The 19,578-nt window shown below is 45.5% G+C and overlaps 1 protein-coding gene across 1 annotated transcript; it reads left to right on the top strand.

The window, feature by feature from the left end:
* Nucleotides 1-16,553: 16,553 nt before the first annotated feature.
* LOC120647889 (neurogenic locus notch homolog protein 3-like) lies at nt 16,554-17,410 on the top strand. The gene is made up of 3 exons (XM_039924702.1): nt 16,554-16,878; nt 17,004-17,129; nt 17,217-17,410. The coding sequence occupies exons 1-3, from the start codon at nt 16,554-16,556 to the stop codon at nt 17,408-17,410; spliced, it is 645 nt and encodes a 214-aa protein (XP_039780636.1).
* Nucleotides 17,411-19,578: the final 2,168 nt, after the last annotated feature.

Genomic DNA, 19,578 nt, shown 5'->3' with positions numbered 1-19,578 from the left:
CTTTAGGCCCAAACGCAGGAACACCGATGTCTCGCCGGACTGGCGTGTCCGAGGCCTGCACTCCAGACAATCATCTATAGTGGGCAATCGGCTCATGCCGGAATTCCAGCAGTACCTGAAGAACGGGCAATGCCAGTGGTCGCGTATAGCCTGGCGCCTTCCCAGCGTCCTCCCTGTGCGGCACTCATACTCCTCTTCTTCCGATTGATATCGGCGACACAGCTTGTGCTGATATTCATATTTTTCCAGAAGCCGATCAGAAGCTGGAAGCTGATTACGGATGTGACGCATTTGCTCTTCAGTAATATGCTATTGCCCTGGCTCATTTTGATCCTTGGGCCATTTGCCAGAAACGACCTCTCTCCTTTGCTCGTCACGACGACGTACGGGCCCCGCCATGTTGATCTGGAATGAAAAATTCTGGCCCGTAGGAGTGAAGTCCGACAACTCTACCACGTTGGCTTGTGGGAAGGGCTTCGTGTCGACCTTCATCGTGTGTTGAGCCAGGATTAATCGGCCTTGCTCGATAGCCAATTGAATCTGACGACGCAGCTCCTTACATTCACTCGTGGCATGAGTGAACGAGTGATGCCATTTACAATATAGTCTCCCCTACAGCTCTTGTGCAGTTGGTAGCTTGTGATTCTCTGGGAGCTTCAGCTATTTCTCTTTGAGCTGCAGATCAAATATCTGCTCTGCTTTGGCCACATCGAAGTCGAAGCCCTTCACAAGCCCCTGCTGTTTGACCCATTTGCACGGGACGGGGTTTGCCCCCCCCCCCCCCCGAGTCCACTCTGCCACGGCCACCTCCTGCTCCTCGCCAGAGTCATCAGATTCATCCGCTTGGGCCATGTTCACATGGCGCTTGAACTTATCTTGGTACAGCTCAGGATTGTAAAGCTCGTACGCCGTAAGCTTCTGCACCAGGTGCGCCAGAGATGCGAACTCTAACTGGAAAGCCATATCCTTGATTGGCTTAGCGAGTCCCAGAACTGCTAGATCGACTGCCTCCTTTTCCGTAATGCGTGATGAGTAGCATCGATTCTTGACCTCTCTGAAGTGCTGTATGTATTCCGACACAGTCTCTCCTCACTTCTGCCTGACTTGTGTGAGGTCGGCAATCCCAGCTTCAGCAGCCTCTGAGTGATACTGGGTATGGAACTGATCTTCCAACTGCCTCCAAGTTTGAATCGAATCTGGTGCCAATGACGCGTACCATCCAAAAGCTGGGCCTGTAAGAGATTGGCCGAAGAATCGGACCCTCAGCGAATCCGATACTGAGATCATCCCAAGCTGCGTTAAGTACCGGCTCACATGCTCAATGGAGCTGGCTCCTTCTGACCCGTTGAACTTGGTGAACTGAGAGAGCCGATACTTGGGTGGCAATGGGATCAAGTCGTAGTCACTTAGATACGGCTTGGAATAGCCCATCGCTTTTCTCTTGGGCAGGATGCCAAACTGGTCTCTCAGTATTGCACTGACCTGCTCCACACTAAGGACTCCTGGGGCCGATGGCTCAGCACTCGGCCCGGTAGCGTACTTTGCCAGCCACGCTTGTTTCTCCGTGTCTGCTCCAAAAGCTCCTGGGCTTACCAACTGCACCGAGCGTGTTGGATTGACGCTGTCAGGGATGTATGCGCACGTGTAGCCGTACGGGATCTCCTTGGGTGGCTCGGTCAGGAACTGGCCTTCTCCGGGGTCACCACCAATCTTGTGGACAACATAGATTGGCGAATTTTGTTGTCCTGCTGCCGTGAGCGAGTAGGACACTGGCGGCCTAGATTGCAATGCAGCTTCTCCCCTGTGGCTCCCCAAGATTGGTCCTGACGGGGAGTACTGGTTCTTGATAACCTCCTGGACAACGCGATGTGCCATGCACTCGAGTTCGTTCACCAGGCGGTGGGCTCCTGTCATCTCTGCGGTGGGCGTTATTGTTGATGAAGGTCCCACCAGGCGTGCCAGAATGTGTTGTCGGTTGAAACCCACCGGCGAGCAGCGACATGCAACACGAAATGCCGGGAGGTCACCGGAGCGCTGGCAGGCACTGCTCCCTCGTCGACGGCCCGCAATTCCGTCACGCGCCCGGAGATTCCGGAGAATGTCGGGCGTGCCACCTGACTTATACCCGATCAGGAAGGTGTGAACGTGCTTGTAATGATTTGCCTGCATACACAAACACGTGGAAACATAAGTTCGAGCCGTGGTCGGCTCCCCGGGACGACTCTTGCATCGGCTTTAAAGAGCCGATCGAGTCCCGGTGTCAGATTGGATCTGTTTGCATCCGGATATTGGTGAATAAAGCAAATAACTGTAAAGCTGCTTCAATTAAATCTAACTAATCTAATCCACGACGGTAAAAGCTTCACTATTAGATCGGAACATCCTACACGTGATTGAGCCTAATGAACGTAACAGATAACTAAACCATAACCCAAAACAGAGGCCTAAGAACTATCAAGAGCCGATTCCTGGATCAATTCCCTGTTAAGACTAAAGCAAAGCATCTAACACGTCACCGGATCATCCAATCCGTTTGCAAGGCCTAACCTAGCAGATATTACGCCAACTCTTAAGAATAAGAGCAAACCATAACAGATTAGATCTATTAGATTGAAAAGAAGCAGAGTGTTGCCCTTACGCAGCTAACTCTATGCAACAAGAGCTAGTATAAGATGATGACATGATCGCGTAAAGACAACATGATATTCGTAGACAATTAACAACAAAAGCACAACGGATCTACTAAAAGCCGTGCTACAAATATCAGGATAACTAGCATTACTCGCCATAAAAATGCTTCAGTACGAGTAATACTAAGGTAAAGTAAGGACAACACTGCCCTGATCGCAAGAAGCGATCAGGCCAGCATGACGCTTATTTGGATGAAACCCTAGGATTAGGCGTGGCGATGCGCCGAGAGTTGTTGTTTACGAGACGTGATGACGTTCTTTTTTCATGAATAACATAGGGTACATATTTATAGTCCGGAGACTTGGGAAACAATCTAATTCTATCTTGTCCCGATCGGACTCTATCTCTAATCTTGAACTAAATCTAAAGATACATGGCCCATGTGGCCCAAATGCTCACGCAGGAGCCGATTTACAAGCCTTCTTAACCTTCTGCTTTATGGCGATAACAAAAACTCCTCCCAAACTTCTCTCTCATTGGCTCTCTCCTCCCCAACCGGATAAGACCTTCCTCTCTCTCCCTCACTCCATCCTGCACCGCACAGCCCGAGCACCTCCACTTCTTCTCCCTCCCGCCGCCGAGACCCGCAGCCAGTCCGCCTCCGGCCCGAGCCCCTCCCCTCAAGCCAGTCCGCGGCGGCCGAGCTCCGGTGCTTTCCCCTGCTCCCCTCCCCTCCTTCTCGAGCCGCTGCCGCCGGTTCCCGGGTCCCCTCCCGCTGCAGTGGCGCGCGCAGAGGCTCCGGCCTTGCCCTGGCGCCGCTCCCCTCCCGTCGCCGATGCCAGGTCGCCGCCGCCGACCTCCCGCTGACGGATCCGCGCCCGCGCCGGCCTCCTGTCGCCGGATCTCTCTCCCTCCTGCGGCGGCCCCTCCCCTTCCTCCGGCGGCGCGTCTCGAGTTCCCTCCGGCGGCGGTGCGGCTCGAGCTCCCTCCGGCGGGCACGGCCTCGAGCTTCCCTCCACGGCTGGCCCCTCTGCTCCCTCCGGTGCCGACCTCCGTGCTCCACCTCCTCCCTGCTGCCTGCTCCAGCGCCTCGAGCACCAGCGGCGCGAGCCTCCCCGAGGCTACGGCGGCCGGCGGCGCGCGAGCACGGCGGCCGGTGTGGAGGGGCGGTAGTCAAGGGGATAGGGCTGGTGGCGATGGTGGCCGGGAGCCAGGCGCGACGCGGTGCTGTCTCCAGCGGCGGCGCCGACAAGGAGTCGCGACTGTGATTTTTTTTAATATTCTGTGCAAATCATCACAGAGTGTCAGATAGCACTCAGTAAAGTGTTTTATTTAGGTTTTTCAAAAATGTTCGCCGAGTGTCAAATATAGCACTCGGAAACAGTCGCCGAGCGCCTGGCTGCTGATTGATGGGATGCAATGGAGTTGGCTGAGGCGCGGCCACTCTTCTATATAGAGCCGCATGCACGAGCGAGATGCGGATGCACGACTCCTGTGATGGGAGAAGTGATTATTAAAAGTGATTATTAAAGCATTTGTCCTTATTTGTGTGACATAAATGGTGGCCTCTCCGTCACTGTCACTGTTAGGCAGGGCCGTCTCCGAATTCGAGACCCAGGACCAAATGTAAAGTGGTGTTCTAAAATATATAAGAATAATATATTAAATCTAACTAATATATTTTTTTCATACAATTATTTTTTTTGCGGGTATACAATTATATAGCTTTAGTACGTATTATTTCAAACACTATTTCGAAATATATCACGAGAATGGTAAAACTATAAAAATACAGCTAATCTCATGGTCTACTAAAGAGCAGCATCCTTCTCGTATTCTTAGAAATGAAATCTTCAATTATGCCTCTGCTCGCTATGCTGTTGCTGATGGCTGGTGCTGATTTATTATGAGAGAAAAATACTGCTCGCTGGCTAGTGGCTGGTGCTGGTTTAGTGTGAGAGAAAAATACTAGAGTGTATATCTTCGTAGTTGATCTCCAAGATATCATTTTCAATTGCTATTGTCACCAATCCATTGAGTCTTTTTTGCGTCATAGTAGAACGCAATGCAAATAAGATTTCAATAACTTGAGCTTAGAAAAATACCTTTTCGAAGATGCAATAGTAACAAGAACAGTTAACAAAATTTTATATGCAAAAATAACAACAGTAACTATGGGCCTGCTGTTAGGTTTGTTTTGGAGGGGATGGAGGAGTGTTGGACTCAAATCCAAAACAACAATCGCACGTTGCAGCAGCGCTTCCTGGCATGCGACGTTGCCGCTGTCGTGCCCACCGACGTAACAGCTCAGGTATGGAATTTTTTTTAATTTCAACCTTTTCAATTTAATATTTAAATAATAATTTGTGTGGATCTAAATTTTCAAGAAGTAGCTTTTTTGGTTATGCCAAAACTCGTGACGCGACTCACTGAAGGGTCGTGCCATATGCTTTGGCGTGATCAACCTGCCACGCACTTGGCAAGACTGAGTCGCGCCACATGCTTTGGCATGACTCTTCAGCGAGTCGTGCCGTGCAGCGTAGCGTGACTGTTAAAATAGTCGTGCCGTCAGGCATGGCACGACCCTTCAGAGATTCGCGCCGTGCGGCGTGGCGCAGACTTAACTTGACCTCTTCTTCCTCCTTCTTTTCTTCCCCCTGCCCCTCCCACCCGACTTGACCTCCATGGCGCCGCCTCAAGATGCAAGCGGGCCCATCTGCAGACATTGTAGGGCTACCCGCCTCACTTGTATGCACTAATTAATGGCTCTGCAGGAGCCTGCCAATTTAGATTAGGTGTCCTGCTAATCTCCTGTCAGATTTGTGCGGAATAAATCAAGCAGGCTGCAGACACCTGTCGAGATATACGATCTCAAAACAGTCCTCCGGCCCTGTAGAAATACTACTGATAACTGTAGTGCAAAAAAAAGCATTCATGACTGCAACAGTGGTCGAATCAGCATAACCAACCCAATAACTTAAAATGAAAATTTATTGCTCAAAAAAGACGTAAACCACATAATTGTGATATAGAACTTGCTGAGCGAATTCATAAAAATACAACATATAACGGATCATTCGCGACAAACATTGGTTGAACTTGATCATAAGAAAGAGAAGCAAGAGCCAAATTCAAAAAGCATCAATCAATCCACCAAAAAGCATCTAGGTTCCAAGTGGATTTTGGTGGATTGATTGACATCATGATTAAAAAACTAACCATCTTGTTCAATATATGAGCAGAAATTAATCATGATATCAGTCATCTATGTGAAGAGATGGACTAATGTTTAACAACAAAAGGTTCATACAACAAGACGTGTGTTATGCTATGATCAAATGAGATAATATTGACAAGCAAAGGTATTGTAAATGAGACAAAGTTATATGCTTATGCATAGTCTCAAATCTGAAGAATCTTGTTATAAGAAATGTATATGACGTATATTGATCTAGCATGTATAAAAAATAAAAAGAAGTATGATTTAATACAAATGTGAGGTCTCAAAGTAGAAGACTTGCTAATGATCAAATCAATTGAAGAAATGGTTTTCATTCTACTGGCACAAGACAATGTGAGTTCAAGAGGGCTCTTGTGAAATGCGAGTTTCAAGAGGCTACGTAAGCGACGGCTTGGCGTGAGAAAGAAAACCGATAATGATCAAGTCCAAAGAATTCTAAGAGACAAGGAGAATTTCATATTGAAAGGTGTCATTCATTCGAAGAGACTTGTAAATCAAGATTGAATTTCATTATTGATTTAAATGCGATACAAATGTATATGACTCGGCTGTGTTGCCTGATAGCTCGGTCCTATGGTCAGTGACGATTCGTCCACCCGTACTGAATGCAGACTCAGCTGCAACAGTAGATGCTGTTATAAGCAATACATCACGGGCCATACAAGTTAGAATCTGTTTCTGATGGGATGAGTATCCGTTATTCAAATTTTTTATAGCTTTACCTACTTAATCAATGTGAACACTAGCTATGTCTCCAAAAATCTTGTTTAAGCGAAACTCAACAAATCCAAACTTGAATCGAGGATGAAGTATAACTGGTATGCAATTTGAGTATTAGATTTTCCAATATTTCTCAAACTTTCTCTTTATTTCTGTCACCATAAATGCAATAATTTGGTTTTGACTTGATGTTTCTTTGTCTAGTACTTTTTTCACACTCCACATTTTATGAAAATAAAGATTAGATGTGGGGTATTTTGAACCGGAAACAACATTGATCACTTTTTCGAATACCTTTAACAAATTGCAAATTACTTTAGCCCTTTGCCATTCTTCAAATGACGAGAAGTATATGTAGTTGTGGTCCTGCCTTTCTAACTCATAAAAAGCTTCTCTAAATGAAAAGATGACTCCAACATATCACACGTAGGATGACTCCCACAATCTATGCTCATCTCTGCTATTATCTCCTCAAATTTCTCCTTTGTAGATGGGGAACTCTTAATGTACTTCACGCTCTCTCTTATATCATTGATTACTCCATTAATTACTTCCAAATAATTTTTTACAATAAGATTAAGGACATGAGCTGCACAACGGATATGAAATAGATCTCCATTGCAATGCAGCATAGATTTCGCTAAGAAATTACTTTCGCAACATAATAGAGCCAATAGTTTCAATTGAAATTAGTGTTTAACTTCAGCTATTAAACAAGAGTTTCCAGAGAAAATGCAAGCGCGATCGCCATAATAACCTCAACCAACTCAAATTCTAGAAAATCCAGGAAATAGAGGAAAATCAATTAGTTAGAATGGAGGAGTTACCTACAAGAATTGATTTCTCTTCGTTTCCCCTTCGAATCGGGTGGAGGATAGAGTGGATTTAGAGGGGGGAGAGGCGGTGCCATGAAGATCAGGTTGGGTGGGGATGGGAGGAAAAAAAAGGAAGGAGAAAGAAGAAAAAAGTGGTCTCATTTATTAAGTTGAGTCGCGCCACGCTACACGGCGCGACTCCCTGAAAGGTCGCGCCTTGCCACACGACATGACTCACTTAGGAGTCACGCCATGCCGCGCGGCACGACTCGCTGAAGAGTCGCGCCAAAGCATGTGGCGCGTGGCACGACTGAGCCTTGCCAAGTCAGCAGAGCAGCCAGCGTGGTAAGTTGGTCACACCAAATAATTTGGCGCGACCCTTCAGGGAGTCGCGCCATAAGTTTCGGTGTGACCAAAAGGGCTACTTCTTGAAAATTTAGATCCACACATGTTATTATTAAAAATTTAGATTAAAAAGGATTAAAATTAAAAAAATTCTTGGTATTGTTTTGTTTTCTCTTTTTTCTTTTCTAATTTTTTCCTCTGTGTTCCGTAATGGAGCAGCTATCATTCTTTCTCTCTCGTTTTTTCCAGGTTTTTCCTTTTACTTTCTACTATGAGTTTCTCTAAAATAATTCTCTTGACAAAGGTTTTAAAAATATTGTACTAAAAAAATATATTGAACATTGTGCTTACAAGTTGTATGATGAACTTGTACATAAAATGTTGCCCGAGAAATCTTCCTGATTACATTTTCATAGAAGTTGTGTTGAAAACTTATCTCGACATGTTATTTACAAGCTGTATGACAAACTTATGCATCAAAGTTGTAGTCCCAGAAGTTTCATGGAACTTATGTTCAAATTAAAATTATCATTTAGTAAGGAGGCTAAAAGGGTTATGCGTAAAATTTGTAAGTGTTATGTTAAAAAATTGTGTATAAAAGTTATAAGTACCGTAAAAGTTGTGCTGCAAAATTATCATCTAATAGTTGTGTTGAAAAAAAGTTATACATACGTATATTGTAAGTAACTTTCTAAATGTATAAAATCGTGGAGAGAGAAACTTTACCTAAAAAGAAAATCACCTGCTGTCTAAGATCTAGCCTTGGTATTCCTCCTGGCGCGCGCTAATTATATGAGCCCCACAAAAGAATCAATTGTGATTTCCACACTCATAATCACTGTATACACTGAAATATGCTTTTAATATTTTTTTCTAGCTCTTTAGATCACAATAAACTTATGCTAAATTTTTTACTTGTTTATGTTTTTGCAATTTTGGATTAAATGAATTTCCGGAATAAATTCATAGCAACATGTCACACCGTAAAATTTTTGGATTTCAAGATGTGATTAAAATTAAAAATAAATCTTCAATTTTCTCATAATTTTAAAAATTTTCCAACATTTATTTTCTTCACAGGGAAATTGGTATAAAAGAAAATAGATTGGTTGTTTTCTAAATTAAATAAGGAAGTTTGGTTTGTTTTGCATTCATGCCGCAATGCATTATTTTGTTGCTTGTTGTTCAACTTGAGTTTAAATTCTCTTGAATTTAAAATTGAATTGAATTGTTTGAATCTTTTGTTGAAAAGAAGAAGAAGAAACCTCTCTCTCTTTCCCTATATCTTTTGGCCCAGCCCACCTCCCTCTCTCCTTCTTTTTTCCCCTGCGGCCCAAACTCCCCCGCTAGCCCATTTTCCTCTCCCACGAGCCCAGCCCGACTCCCCCTCCCTCTCCTCTCTCTGCCACCGACAGGCGGGCCCTGCCTGTCGGGGTCGTCTCCTTCCCCGTGTGCGACGCGGACTCAAGGAGTCCGGCCGCCCCATGCCTCCTTGCGCACCCCTGGGCCTGCACGCCGAGGCCGCCCTACCTCTCACCCCTATAAAGGGCAGCGCCCGCGGCCCCAAACCCTACCAAGTTCGCGTAGCCGCCTCGCTTAGCAAAACGCTAGCCGCCGCCGCGCCATTGTTGGGAGGCTCGAAGCTCCGCGTTGCGCTGCCATTCCGCTGCTTCCCCGACGACCTAGAGCCTCCCAGAGCTTCGTGTCGAGGTGAGGCCCGCCGCAGGCCTGTTTTCCCTCCCTCTCTCTCTTTCTCACGCGCGCAATAGCTCACCGGAGCTTTTGCTCCACCATCCGCCGCCGAGGGTCATGCTCCGACCCTCGTTCCGCCTTCCTGAGCGTCCAGATGCGATCGCTGCACAACACTTGTGCTCCCAAATGGCCGTTTCGGCCAAATCCGGCGATGCGCCACCGCCCCTGCCTCGCCGCAGGCGCCAGCACCGCTGCTCGCTCCGCCCAAGCCGCTACCGCCGTCCGATCTCGATCCAACGGCCCCGATCGGATCTAATCCGAGTTAATCAGACCAGGTACCGGTCAACCCTAGGGTGTTTTGCAGAAAAGTCCCACAGTTTCTAGGAAATCAACCCGCGGTCCACTCCATTTAAAAAATAATTACAAAACAGACCTTTATTTTATGTTTGGACCCCTAGACTTTTCTAAAATTGAACCCACTGTCCAGGAGCTGGAGTTTTGCATGCTAGCCCCCGAGTATAGGGTTTAATTATGTTTTAGCCCCCGGTTTCGTTGCCCAGAGCCCCTGTTCTTTCAAAACGTTTAGAAATAGGCCTCTAAAACCCTGTTTTAGCTATAACTTCTTCGTTTTAGCTCCGTTTTCCACGTTTCTTGCGCTCTCGTAACAGTAGCAGCGAGCCCTATCCTTTAGTACGCTCTTTTAAAACTTTTCTTTTATTTTGGTGTATTGCTCTTAGTTGTATCTTCTTGTTTGCTTTGTATGGTTGTCAGATGATTGCTTCGAGTAGAAGGATCGCTGTTCGAAGATTGAAGAATCAAGTTTTCCAAGTGAGCAAAAGCTGAAGAGCAGTAAGAGTAGATTTTTATTGGAGAAAGGCAAGTGACCCTAACCATACTTCTATCTATGCTTATTTATAAGAATATTATGATTTAATTGGAATATGGAGAACCACCCAAGAAAACAGTACAACCACAATACTACATGGCTTTGGTCTTGGCTAATTAATTAGAGACTCTAGCTTGTGACAGTCTAACTGAAAGGGCAAGAGGGGATGCGTCGTTGGGTATAGCTCTGTCCTCTTAAGTAGTGTAGACCTGGCTAAGGTATCACTCTTATTAGGAAGTGTTATGGCCGCTTTGGCTTGAAACCTTAGCGGATTGTCACATGTTAGGAAATCATTGTAAAGACCTCATAGCGTCCCTATGCAATCACACATCGAAAGTGTGGTATTGTGCCTGATCAGCACATATGCGTAGTTGGGTTCAAAATTCTTCGGAACTTTTACTTGAATTGTGGTGAAAGTGTACAACTTCTGCAGAGTGTAAAACTGATATATCAGCCGTGCTCACAGTCACGAGCGGTTTGGACCCTCACATGATTAAAAAATATAAAGATGAAATTAAATTATTTTCTAGTTATTTCTTGTGGCCTTGCTGAGTACCAACCATAAGTGCAGTGGCGGAGCTACATGGAGGCAAAAGTGGGCCGTGGCCCCCTTGACCCAAATGAAATTACATTGGTGTATGCAAAATTGAAGCCTTGAAGGCCCATCTCATCTCGTGTACACCCACTGAACTAGGCTGGCAGCCACGCCAGAAGTTGCAGATGGCACGCAATGCCGGGATGACGGCCGCATCGGCGCTCGTCCGTTGTCTCGTCGCCCCCCGTCCTCCGGTCTGCGGTCTCCATCGTCCGTCGCTCACCGGCCTCCACAGCGTGCCGCGAGAAGAATCAGACTCCAGCTGCCGCAATCCACCATTTCCAATCAGTTTGTGATTCGTCCAATCCCTAACGCCACCTACCAAGGACAGACTTTCCTTCTCCTCAGTTCTTGGTCACGGAAAATAGCCCCCCTACAGTTCATTTCTAGCTCCGCCACTGCATAAGTGTACTCACCCTTGCTTACTGCTGCTCAGAAGGTCAAAGTTGTGGTGAAGTCTACTGAAGATGTTGCTGAGTTCTAGGCATACACAACCCCCAGTCGATTGCCTGTGAAGTTTGAATCCTTCGTTTCCAGGATAAGTTGTGTAACTCTGATAGTCTTTTTGTTATTTTTTCTCTTTTTCGTGATACTGTTGCCGATAATTCACTTATAATGTCACTATATGTATGAAATTTAATCCTGGCATACATATAATTATGCATTCGGTTTTGTCCTTAAAACCAGGTGTGACAGAAGTGATATCAGAGCTGTATCGACTGTAGGACGTAAGCCTAGTTAGTAATGGTCGTTTTCTAAGATTTCTTTTGATACAAAATCTATTTCTGTTTATTCCTTGAACCCCTCCAATGAATATTCTCACTCCTTAACTATTTTCTTTCCTCAATAAGCCTTGATAACTTATTTTTTTACTTGATCCTCTTATCATTTGCACTTGCTCATTTGCAAATGTAAAATCTTAAACTTTCTATATTGACCTACTGTCCCCTTGATGAATTTTCTTTTTAATACTCAATCCTTGGTCAATTGCCCTTTGTTGTTTCTCAACACTCTCAACCCTTCTGTTTATTCTTCTCTCTCCTGGACACTCCTTGATTTTCTTAAAACTTATCCTTGTGGATATATCTCTCTTTTCTTTATTTTATCCAGTTTTCTCCATTGTTCCTCTCCTCTTCTTTTCAAATAAACATCGCCTTAGATTCATCCCTTGACTTGAATCCTTTGTATCTCTTTTGATTCAAAGTTATTTAGATTATCCGTCCCACGTATCCTAATGCTTGTCCAAGTGCTCAGAAGAATGGGGATGCTAGTTCATCATGAGGAATTAAGACAAAAGCAATTGGAAGCTCTACCACCTACCCACATTCCTGCTCAAGTTGGATGAAGGATTCAAAGCACCACCAAAGAATCAAATCTGAGCAAGGTTATGACACCCTCTATACCGCCACAATCACGAAGGTGGAATCCACGCTGGACAAGTTGAAGGATGCACATGTCATTAATGATGAAGCTGGAAGATATAACCATACTTAGGAGTACCCCTTGCAGCCCTATTAACAACGTTTAGCATCATTCCTTGACTGTGTTGACTGGTGGAGTTCGGTGTTTGCATGATGATGTTTGACTTTATGACCTTGTCTGATTCGTTTCTTTGTAATGATTGTTGGTGTATTGTGGGTCTTCTACCTACAATGACATCAGTTGTCTAGATGGGTTCTTCTTTTATACCTCCCCCTCCTTGTTATCCTCTGTCTTTCTACCTAATCCTTTGGATGTCAAGAAGGAAGTTCATGGCAACATTGATAGCAATAGTAGGAACCTCCAAGGAACTGAAATGGTTAACAAATGAAATGGCAAGACCCAACAGAAATCGAGAAGATAGAGCCAGTAAAGGTGACCTCAACCATCCAACACAAACTCAAAGACTACACGGAATGGACCCAACCATGGTCGATACCAAGAACATGTTATAGAGCAAGCCTTATTCCCGAAGAACCGCAACCATATCACTAGTGATAACCATCAGATCTCAACAACTCTGCCACCGTTTGATAAAGAGAAGTTAATAGCTATACAAGCTCAGGTCTTACAAAGAAGGATGCAGTCCAATACAGTATCACCTCATCGCATGGTGTTGACCAAACAAGAGATTCCTACCAGACCAGTGAAGAGGCAAGTTGCTGAAGCATGGAACAATGAAAAGCATAAAATGAACTATGAAGCACCAAAGCGACTGATAGAGTAACAACATGAGATTAGTAAACAAGTCAATGCTGTGAGCATTATGGTCGTTTGTGTCTTCGAGAAAATAGCTTAATGATAGTGGAAGCAAGACAACGTTACCATTCAGATATAAGGAGGAAGTTATGCACCCAAGATCTAGTCCTAGAAGAAGTTGCCCGATATGAAGGCAGTACTCAGACTATATACCTCAAAGATTGGAGTATCTCTTTCAAATAATTTCAGTTTAAAAGAAGCAAGCAGCCCAAGAAACAAATTGGTAAAGCAAGCCAAGAGAAGGGCCAACGAAGCCGATGAAGGAATGAATGGTTAAAGTGGGAATTGGACTGAGTATCCATAAAGTGTTTGATGTGAGTTGCGGAGAATAAAGAAGCATGTCTGCAGATGTATTGTAAGAGGAAATGATCGAAAAAAAGTTAATATGTGTTGGAAGCTACCCATCTAAACCTTTGTCTCTTGCTAGCCTTGTGAATCTCGGGACGAGATTCCTTTTAAGGGGGGTAGTTCTGTCACACCCTAAAATTTTTGGATTTCAGAATGTGATTAAAATTAAAAATAAAATAATAATTTTCTCATAATTTTAAAATTTTCCCAACATTTACTTTCTTCACAGGGAAATTAGTATAAAAGAAAATAGGTTTGCTGTTTTTCTAAATTAAATAAGGATGTTTGGCTTGTTTTGCATTCATGCCCCAATGCATTATTTTGTTGCTTGTTGTTCGACTCAAGTTTAAATTCTCATGAATTTAAATTTGAATTGAATTGTTTGAATCTTTTGTTGAAAAAAAGAAGATGAAGAAACCTCTCTCTCTTTCCCTATATCTATTGGCCCAGCCCACCTCCCTCTCTTCTTCTTTTTTCCCCCCGTGGCCCAAACTCCTCCGCCAGCCCATTTTCCTCTCCCGCGAGCCCAGTCCGACGCCTCCTCCCTCCCCTCTCTCTGCCACCGACTGGCGGGCCCCGCCTGTCGGGGTCGTCTCCCTCGCCATGTGCGACGCGGACTCAAGGAGTCCGGCCGCCCCATGCCTCCCCGTGCACCCCTGGGCCTGCACGCCGAGGCCGCCCTCCCCCTCACCCCTATAAAGGGTAGCGCTCGTGGCCCCAAACCCTACCAAGCTCGCACAGCCGCCTCGCTTCGCAAAACCCTTGCCGCCGCCGCGCCATTGTTGGGAAGCTTGAACCTCCGCGTCGCGCAACCGTTCCACCGCTTTCCCGACAACCTAGAGCCGCCCAGAGCTTTGCGTCAAGGTGAGGCCCGCCGCAGGCCCGTTTTCCCTCCCTCTCTCGGTTTCTTGCGCGCGCAATAGCTCGCCGGAGCTTTTGATCCGCCGCCCTCCACCGAGGGCCCTGCTCCGACCCTCGTTCCGCTTTCCTGAGCGCCCAGATGCGATCGCCGCGCAGCGCTTGTGCTCCCAGTGCTAGCCGTGATCGTTTTCGAGTCCCGGTCGGCCGTTTCGGCCAAATCCGGTGATGCGCCGCCGCCCCTGCCTCGCCGCCGCCGCCGCCAGTGCCGCCGCTCGCTCTGCCCAAGTCGTTGGCGCCGTCCGATCTCGATCCAACGGCCCCGATCGGATCTAAACCGAGTAAATCAGACCAGGTACCGGTCAACCCAAGGGTGTTTTGCAGAAAAGTCCCACAGTTTCTAGGAAATCAACCCGCAGTCCACTCTAGTTCAAAAATAATTACAAAACAAACCTTTATTTTATGTTTTGACCCCTGAACTTTTATAAAATCGAACCCGCCGTCCAGGAGCATGAGTTTTGCACGCTAGCCCCCGAGTATAGGGTTTAATTATGTTTTAGCCCCCGGTTTCTTTACCCAAAGCCCCTGTTCTTTCAAAACGTTTAGAAATAAGCCCCTAGAATCCTATTTCAGCTATAACTTCTTCGTTTTAGCACTGTTTTCCGCATTTCTTACGCTCTCGTAACCGTAGTAGCGAGCCCTATCCTTTATACGCTCTTTTAAAACTTTTCTTTTATTTTGGTGTTTTGCTCTTAGTTGTATCTTCTTGTATGCTTTGTATGGTTGTCTGATGATTGCTTCGAGTAGAAGGATCGCTGTTCGAAGATTGAAGAATTAAGTTTTCCAAGTGAACAAAAGCTGAAGAGCAGTAAGAGTAGCTTTTCGTTGGAGAAAGACAAGTGACCCTAACGATACTTCTATCTATGCTTATTAATGAGAATATTATGATTTAATTGGAATATGGAGAACCACCCAAGAAAACAGTACAACCACAATACTACATGGCTCTAGTCTTGGCTAATTAATTAGAGACTCTAGCTTGTGACAGTCTTACCGAAAGGGCAAGAGGGGATGTGTCGTTGGGTATAGCTCTGTCCTCTTAAGTAGTGTAGACCTGGCTAAGGCGTCACTCTTATTAGGAAGTGTTATGGCCGCTTTGGCTTGAAACCTTAGCGCGAATTGTCAAATGTTAGAAAATGTTTGTAAAGACCTCGCAGCGTTCCTATGCAATCACACCTCGAAAGTGTGGTATTGTGCCTGATCAGCACATATGCGTGGTTGGTTTTAAAGTTCTTCGGAACTTTTACGCGAATTGTGGTGAAAATGTACAACCTCTACAGAGTGTAAAACTGATATATCAGCCGTGCTCATGGTCACGAGTGGCTTGAACTCTCACATGATTAATAAATATAAAGATAAAATTAAATAATTTTCTAGTTATTTCTTGTGGCCTTTCTGAGTACCAACCATAAGTGTACTCACCCTTACTTACTGCTGCTCAGAAGGTGAAAGTTGTGGTGAAGTCTACTGAAGATGTTGCTGAGCTATAGGCGTACACAGCCCCCAGTCGATTGCATGTGAAGTTTGAAATCTTCGTTTTCAAGATTAGTTGTGTAACTCTGATAGTTTTTTTGGTTATTTTTCTCTTTTTCGTGATACTGTTGCTGATTATTCACTTATAATGTCACTATATGTATGAAACTTGATCCTGTCATACATATAGTTATGCATTCGGTTTTATCATTAAAACCGAGTGTGACACAACATCATCTTTTTATGAGCCCTCTAAAAAATAGGGCTACGAATATTTTTATTGTAGTGTTTATAGAGAGGAGCGACCAATTCTCCGTTTGCGTCCAGAACAGAAGGTTCCCAAAGCAGCCAACGAAGCGGACAAACCAGTTTGAGCCTTGAGGTGATAAAACTTAGGACGGCGCGCGGGAAGAAGAAACAAACAGGGCCTCGCTAGCTCCGACCTCCGAGCTCGGCGGCGATCGACGCCGCTTCCCAGCTGTCGTCCCCCCCGAGGTGGCGACGACGCACACGCAGCAGAGCTAGGCCGGCTCGCGGAAGCGCTGCGTGCGTGCAAGCGTCGCTGCAGCCAGCCACCAGCATCGCTTGGAAAGGCCGGCCGGGTAAACCACCAGCACTGGCCGGAGCGCCCCGCGGGGACCGGGCGATATGATGGTGCCGGTGCCGGTGGGGGTGCCGGCGGCGGTGGCCGCGATGGTCCTGGCCGGGCTCGCGTGCGCTGAGGTCGCCGGCGGCGGCGGCCAGACGATCTGCGACACGGCCAAGTGCGGCAAGGGCAGCTGCAACGAGATGCCTGGGTGGCCGCTCCCCTTGTTCACCACCTCGTACAACTGCACCTGCGACCCCGGGTGGTCGCAGCCGAGGCTCTTCAACCTGACCCCGCTCCCCTTCGCGCCGTGCATCGTCCCCGACTGCCCCTTCGACCCGGCCTGCTACAACATCAGCCTCGTGCCCAGGGGCATACCCTTCACGGACCGTGAGTAGCGACTAGCTATCTAGTCATGCCTGCCGGCCGGCCTGTGCTGCATGCTGTGCTGTGTATGATATGATCGATCGATGCTATTGCTGACCTCTGTCGAATGCCGATCCTGTGCGGGGCAGCGTGCGTGGCCATCAACTGCGGCGCGGGAGAGTGCAAGCGGGGCGAGGGCTTGAGCTACACCTGCGAGTGCCAGGAGGGCTACGTCAACTTCCTCAACCTCACCGCCTTCCCCTGCGTCAAGAACTGTACGTGTAATCTCGTCACATTAATAGATCATCCTTTGATAGATCGATCCTCAAGCTGCTAGCCCCGATCGAACTGCATGCAAGCAGGCGCCTTCGGCGTGGACTGCTCCAAGCTGGGCGTCGCGCCGCCGCCGGCCCCGACGCCGTCGACCGCGCCGCCGCCACTACCACCGGGTAATCACGACTCGTCGGCTCCTCCCACCGGCCCAAAAGGCAATGATGCACAACTGCGCCTGGACTTTACTGGCCGGTTAATTTATCTGCAGATCCGGCCGCGCTGATCCCCTATACACATGCATGTTGCAGGCTCTGTTTCGTCGCGGCGTCCGCTGCCGCTGCTGGTCTCGCTCGCCATGGTCGTTGGTCAGCTCGTGTAGCCGCGCATGAGGAGGCGGCGAGGCGCAGAGGGATGCTGCCCCCCCGGCCGTCCGGCCGCTGCCGGAGATGCATGCTATAGTAGAGCAAGTAGAGAGCACAGAATTTGCGTTGGCCCGTTCAGAACGGAACCAAACTGGAAGGTTTCGGCACCGGCCGGCCGGCTCGTATCATCTGTACAATGCATGTATACATACGGTTGTTCTATGTACATTTACGCCTCGTCGTGCTACGCGCACGATCCAGCTGTGTTCACAAGGAAACGGCAAGCAGTCTGGATTTTGTGACGATACGAAGATATGCTAGTATCTTTCAAAACAGTTTTGTATTAAGTGGCCATGAGTTTAGTGTCCTTTATTATTTTTCTTATTTCAGTCTCCGTACGGTTTTGGATATTTTCAAACAGCTTTATGCCTAAATGGCAGCAACATAATGCACAACAAATCATTCATTCATCACATAGCTACTTCCTCTGTTCCAAAATATAGACCATTTTATCTTTTCTAGATTCATAGTGCTTAGATTTTTTATATATTAGTATATACGTTTTTACACAAAAATAAATTATTGCAAATAGTTTTTAGTCATGTCATTGATTTCTTTTGCTCTAACGACACATATCAAAGTATATTGAAACTTTTTCATTATCATATTCTATGCCATATCTTTTCAAAAATAAATATAAAAGAAAAGAAAAAAGATTTTCTATAATATATAAAAATATTTACATTTTATAGAATTGTATTTGATTATTTTTATCAGCAAGAATTGTATTTGATTGTTTTTATTAGCAATGTACGGTTTTTTTTTCACGGTGACAAATTATCCTTAGAATTTTTAGAAGAATATCTAAGCGAGTGATTGTGTGTAACACCAGAAACAATATTTATAATTTAATTTTAATTTTGCATTGAAATGTTGATGAGAAGTGAATGCATCCTTTTTAGTTTTCATCATATTCATATCTCTTTTCTTTTCCGTATTCTCCAATCTAAATCTACCACAACCCTATTGCATTTATGCTCTCATATTTTCTTACGTCTTCTGCATCCTTTTCCCAGCACGACTCGTTTGCTCGGATCATCTAATTTATTATATTGCGATATGTTGTATAGAGTTCTTCCTTGTGCTCGTCCTCTCTCTCTAGTAACATGTATCCTTCTCCTTTGCTTCTCTCTCTCTCTCTCTCTCTCTCCCTCCTACTTTTGCTTTCAAGTAGCTTTTCCTGCTACCTTTCTTTAAAGATGAAGATGAATTCTTGATTGTATTTTAGCTTGTGGAGGGACGCGCATGAAAAACAAACATGATCGTTTTGTGGGTAGAACCTTGCTCTGGTTGGACCAATAAAAAGTCTGATTTATTCTAGGTCCAAAATCAGCTATATGGAGCCTGCAATTTCAGGCCCAGCTCGAGGAGAGCTCGGATTCGGACCATACCGCCCACTATTCTTCAATGTGAAAAATAGCTAAACAAAAAAAATTCAAGCTTGTTACTACCAAGCCCCTAATCTTCATATACGGGTTATTACTGTACTTTCCAAGTATAGCAACTGTGCAAATAACTTGACTATACTTGTTCTATCATATTTTTGAACTATTTATTCAAGATAAAATTAACTTTTTTGTACTAATGGACTTTTAGTATTTATTTCTATTGTTTAGTTATTTTACATTCCAAAGTTTATGAAAAATAAACTGCTATTTTTCCTTCTATTATTTTCTTGCGCCCATCATTGATATGCAGTAATAGTTAATGCCATAAATTTTTATTCCATTTAATATTCATACACCTTTATGAAAATTCATTAGTTATTAATGTTTTTTACAAACAAATAGGGGATATACCCTTGAGACCCACCCTAGTCTTTTGTAGTTGGTCATCTTTTCCTTCTAGAAAAAAAATTTATTTATCTATTTCTCTCTCTCTCCTCTCTTTCAATCTCGTCGTCATCACAACTGCTTGTGTGTTCACCTAAAGTTGTGAAGCCTTTCAACCTTCCATAAGGTGCTTCACCTATATCTTCCTATTTCTCACACCTGCTCAACAGGCACACCGCCGCCAGGACGACAATCCA

The sequence above is a fragment of the Panicum virgatum genome, chromosome 9K (assembly GCF_016808335.1).
Source record: "Panicum virgatum strain AP13 chromosome 9K, P.virgatum_v5, whole genome shotgun sequence".
Taxonomy (NCBI): domain Eukaryota; kingdom Viridiplantae; phylum Streptophyta; class Magnoliopsida; order Poales; family Poaceae; genus Panicum; species Panicum virgatum.
This window is presented reverse-complemented; position numbering and strand designations above follow the sequence as displayed.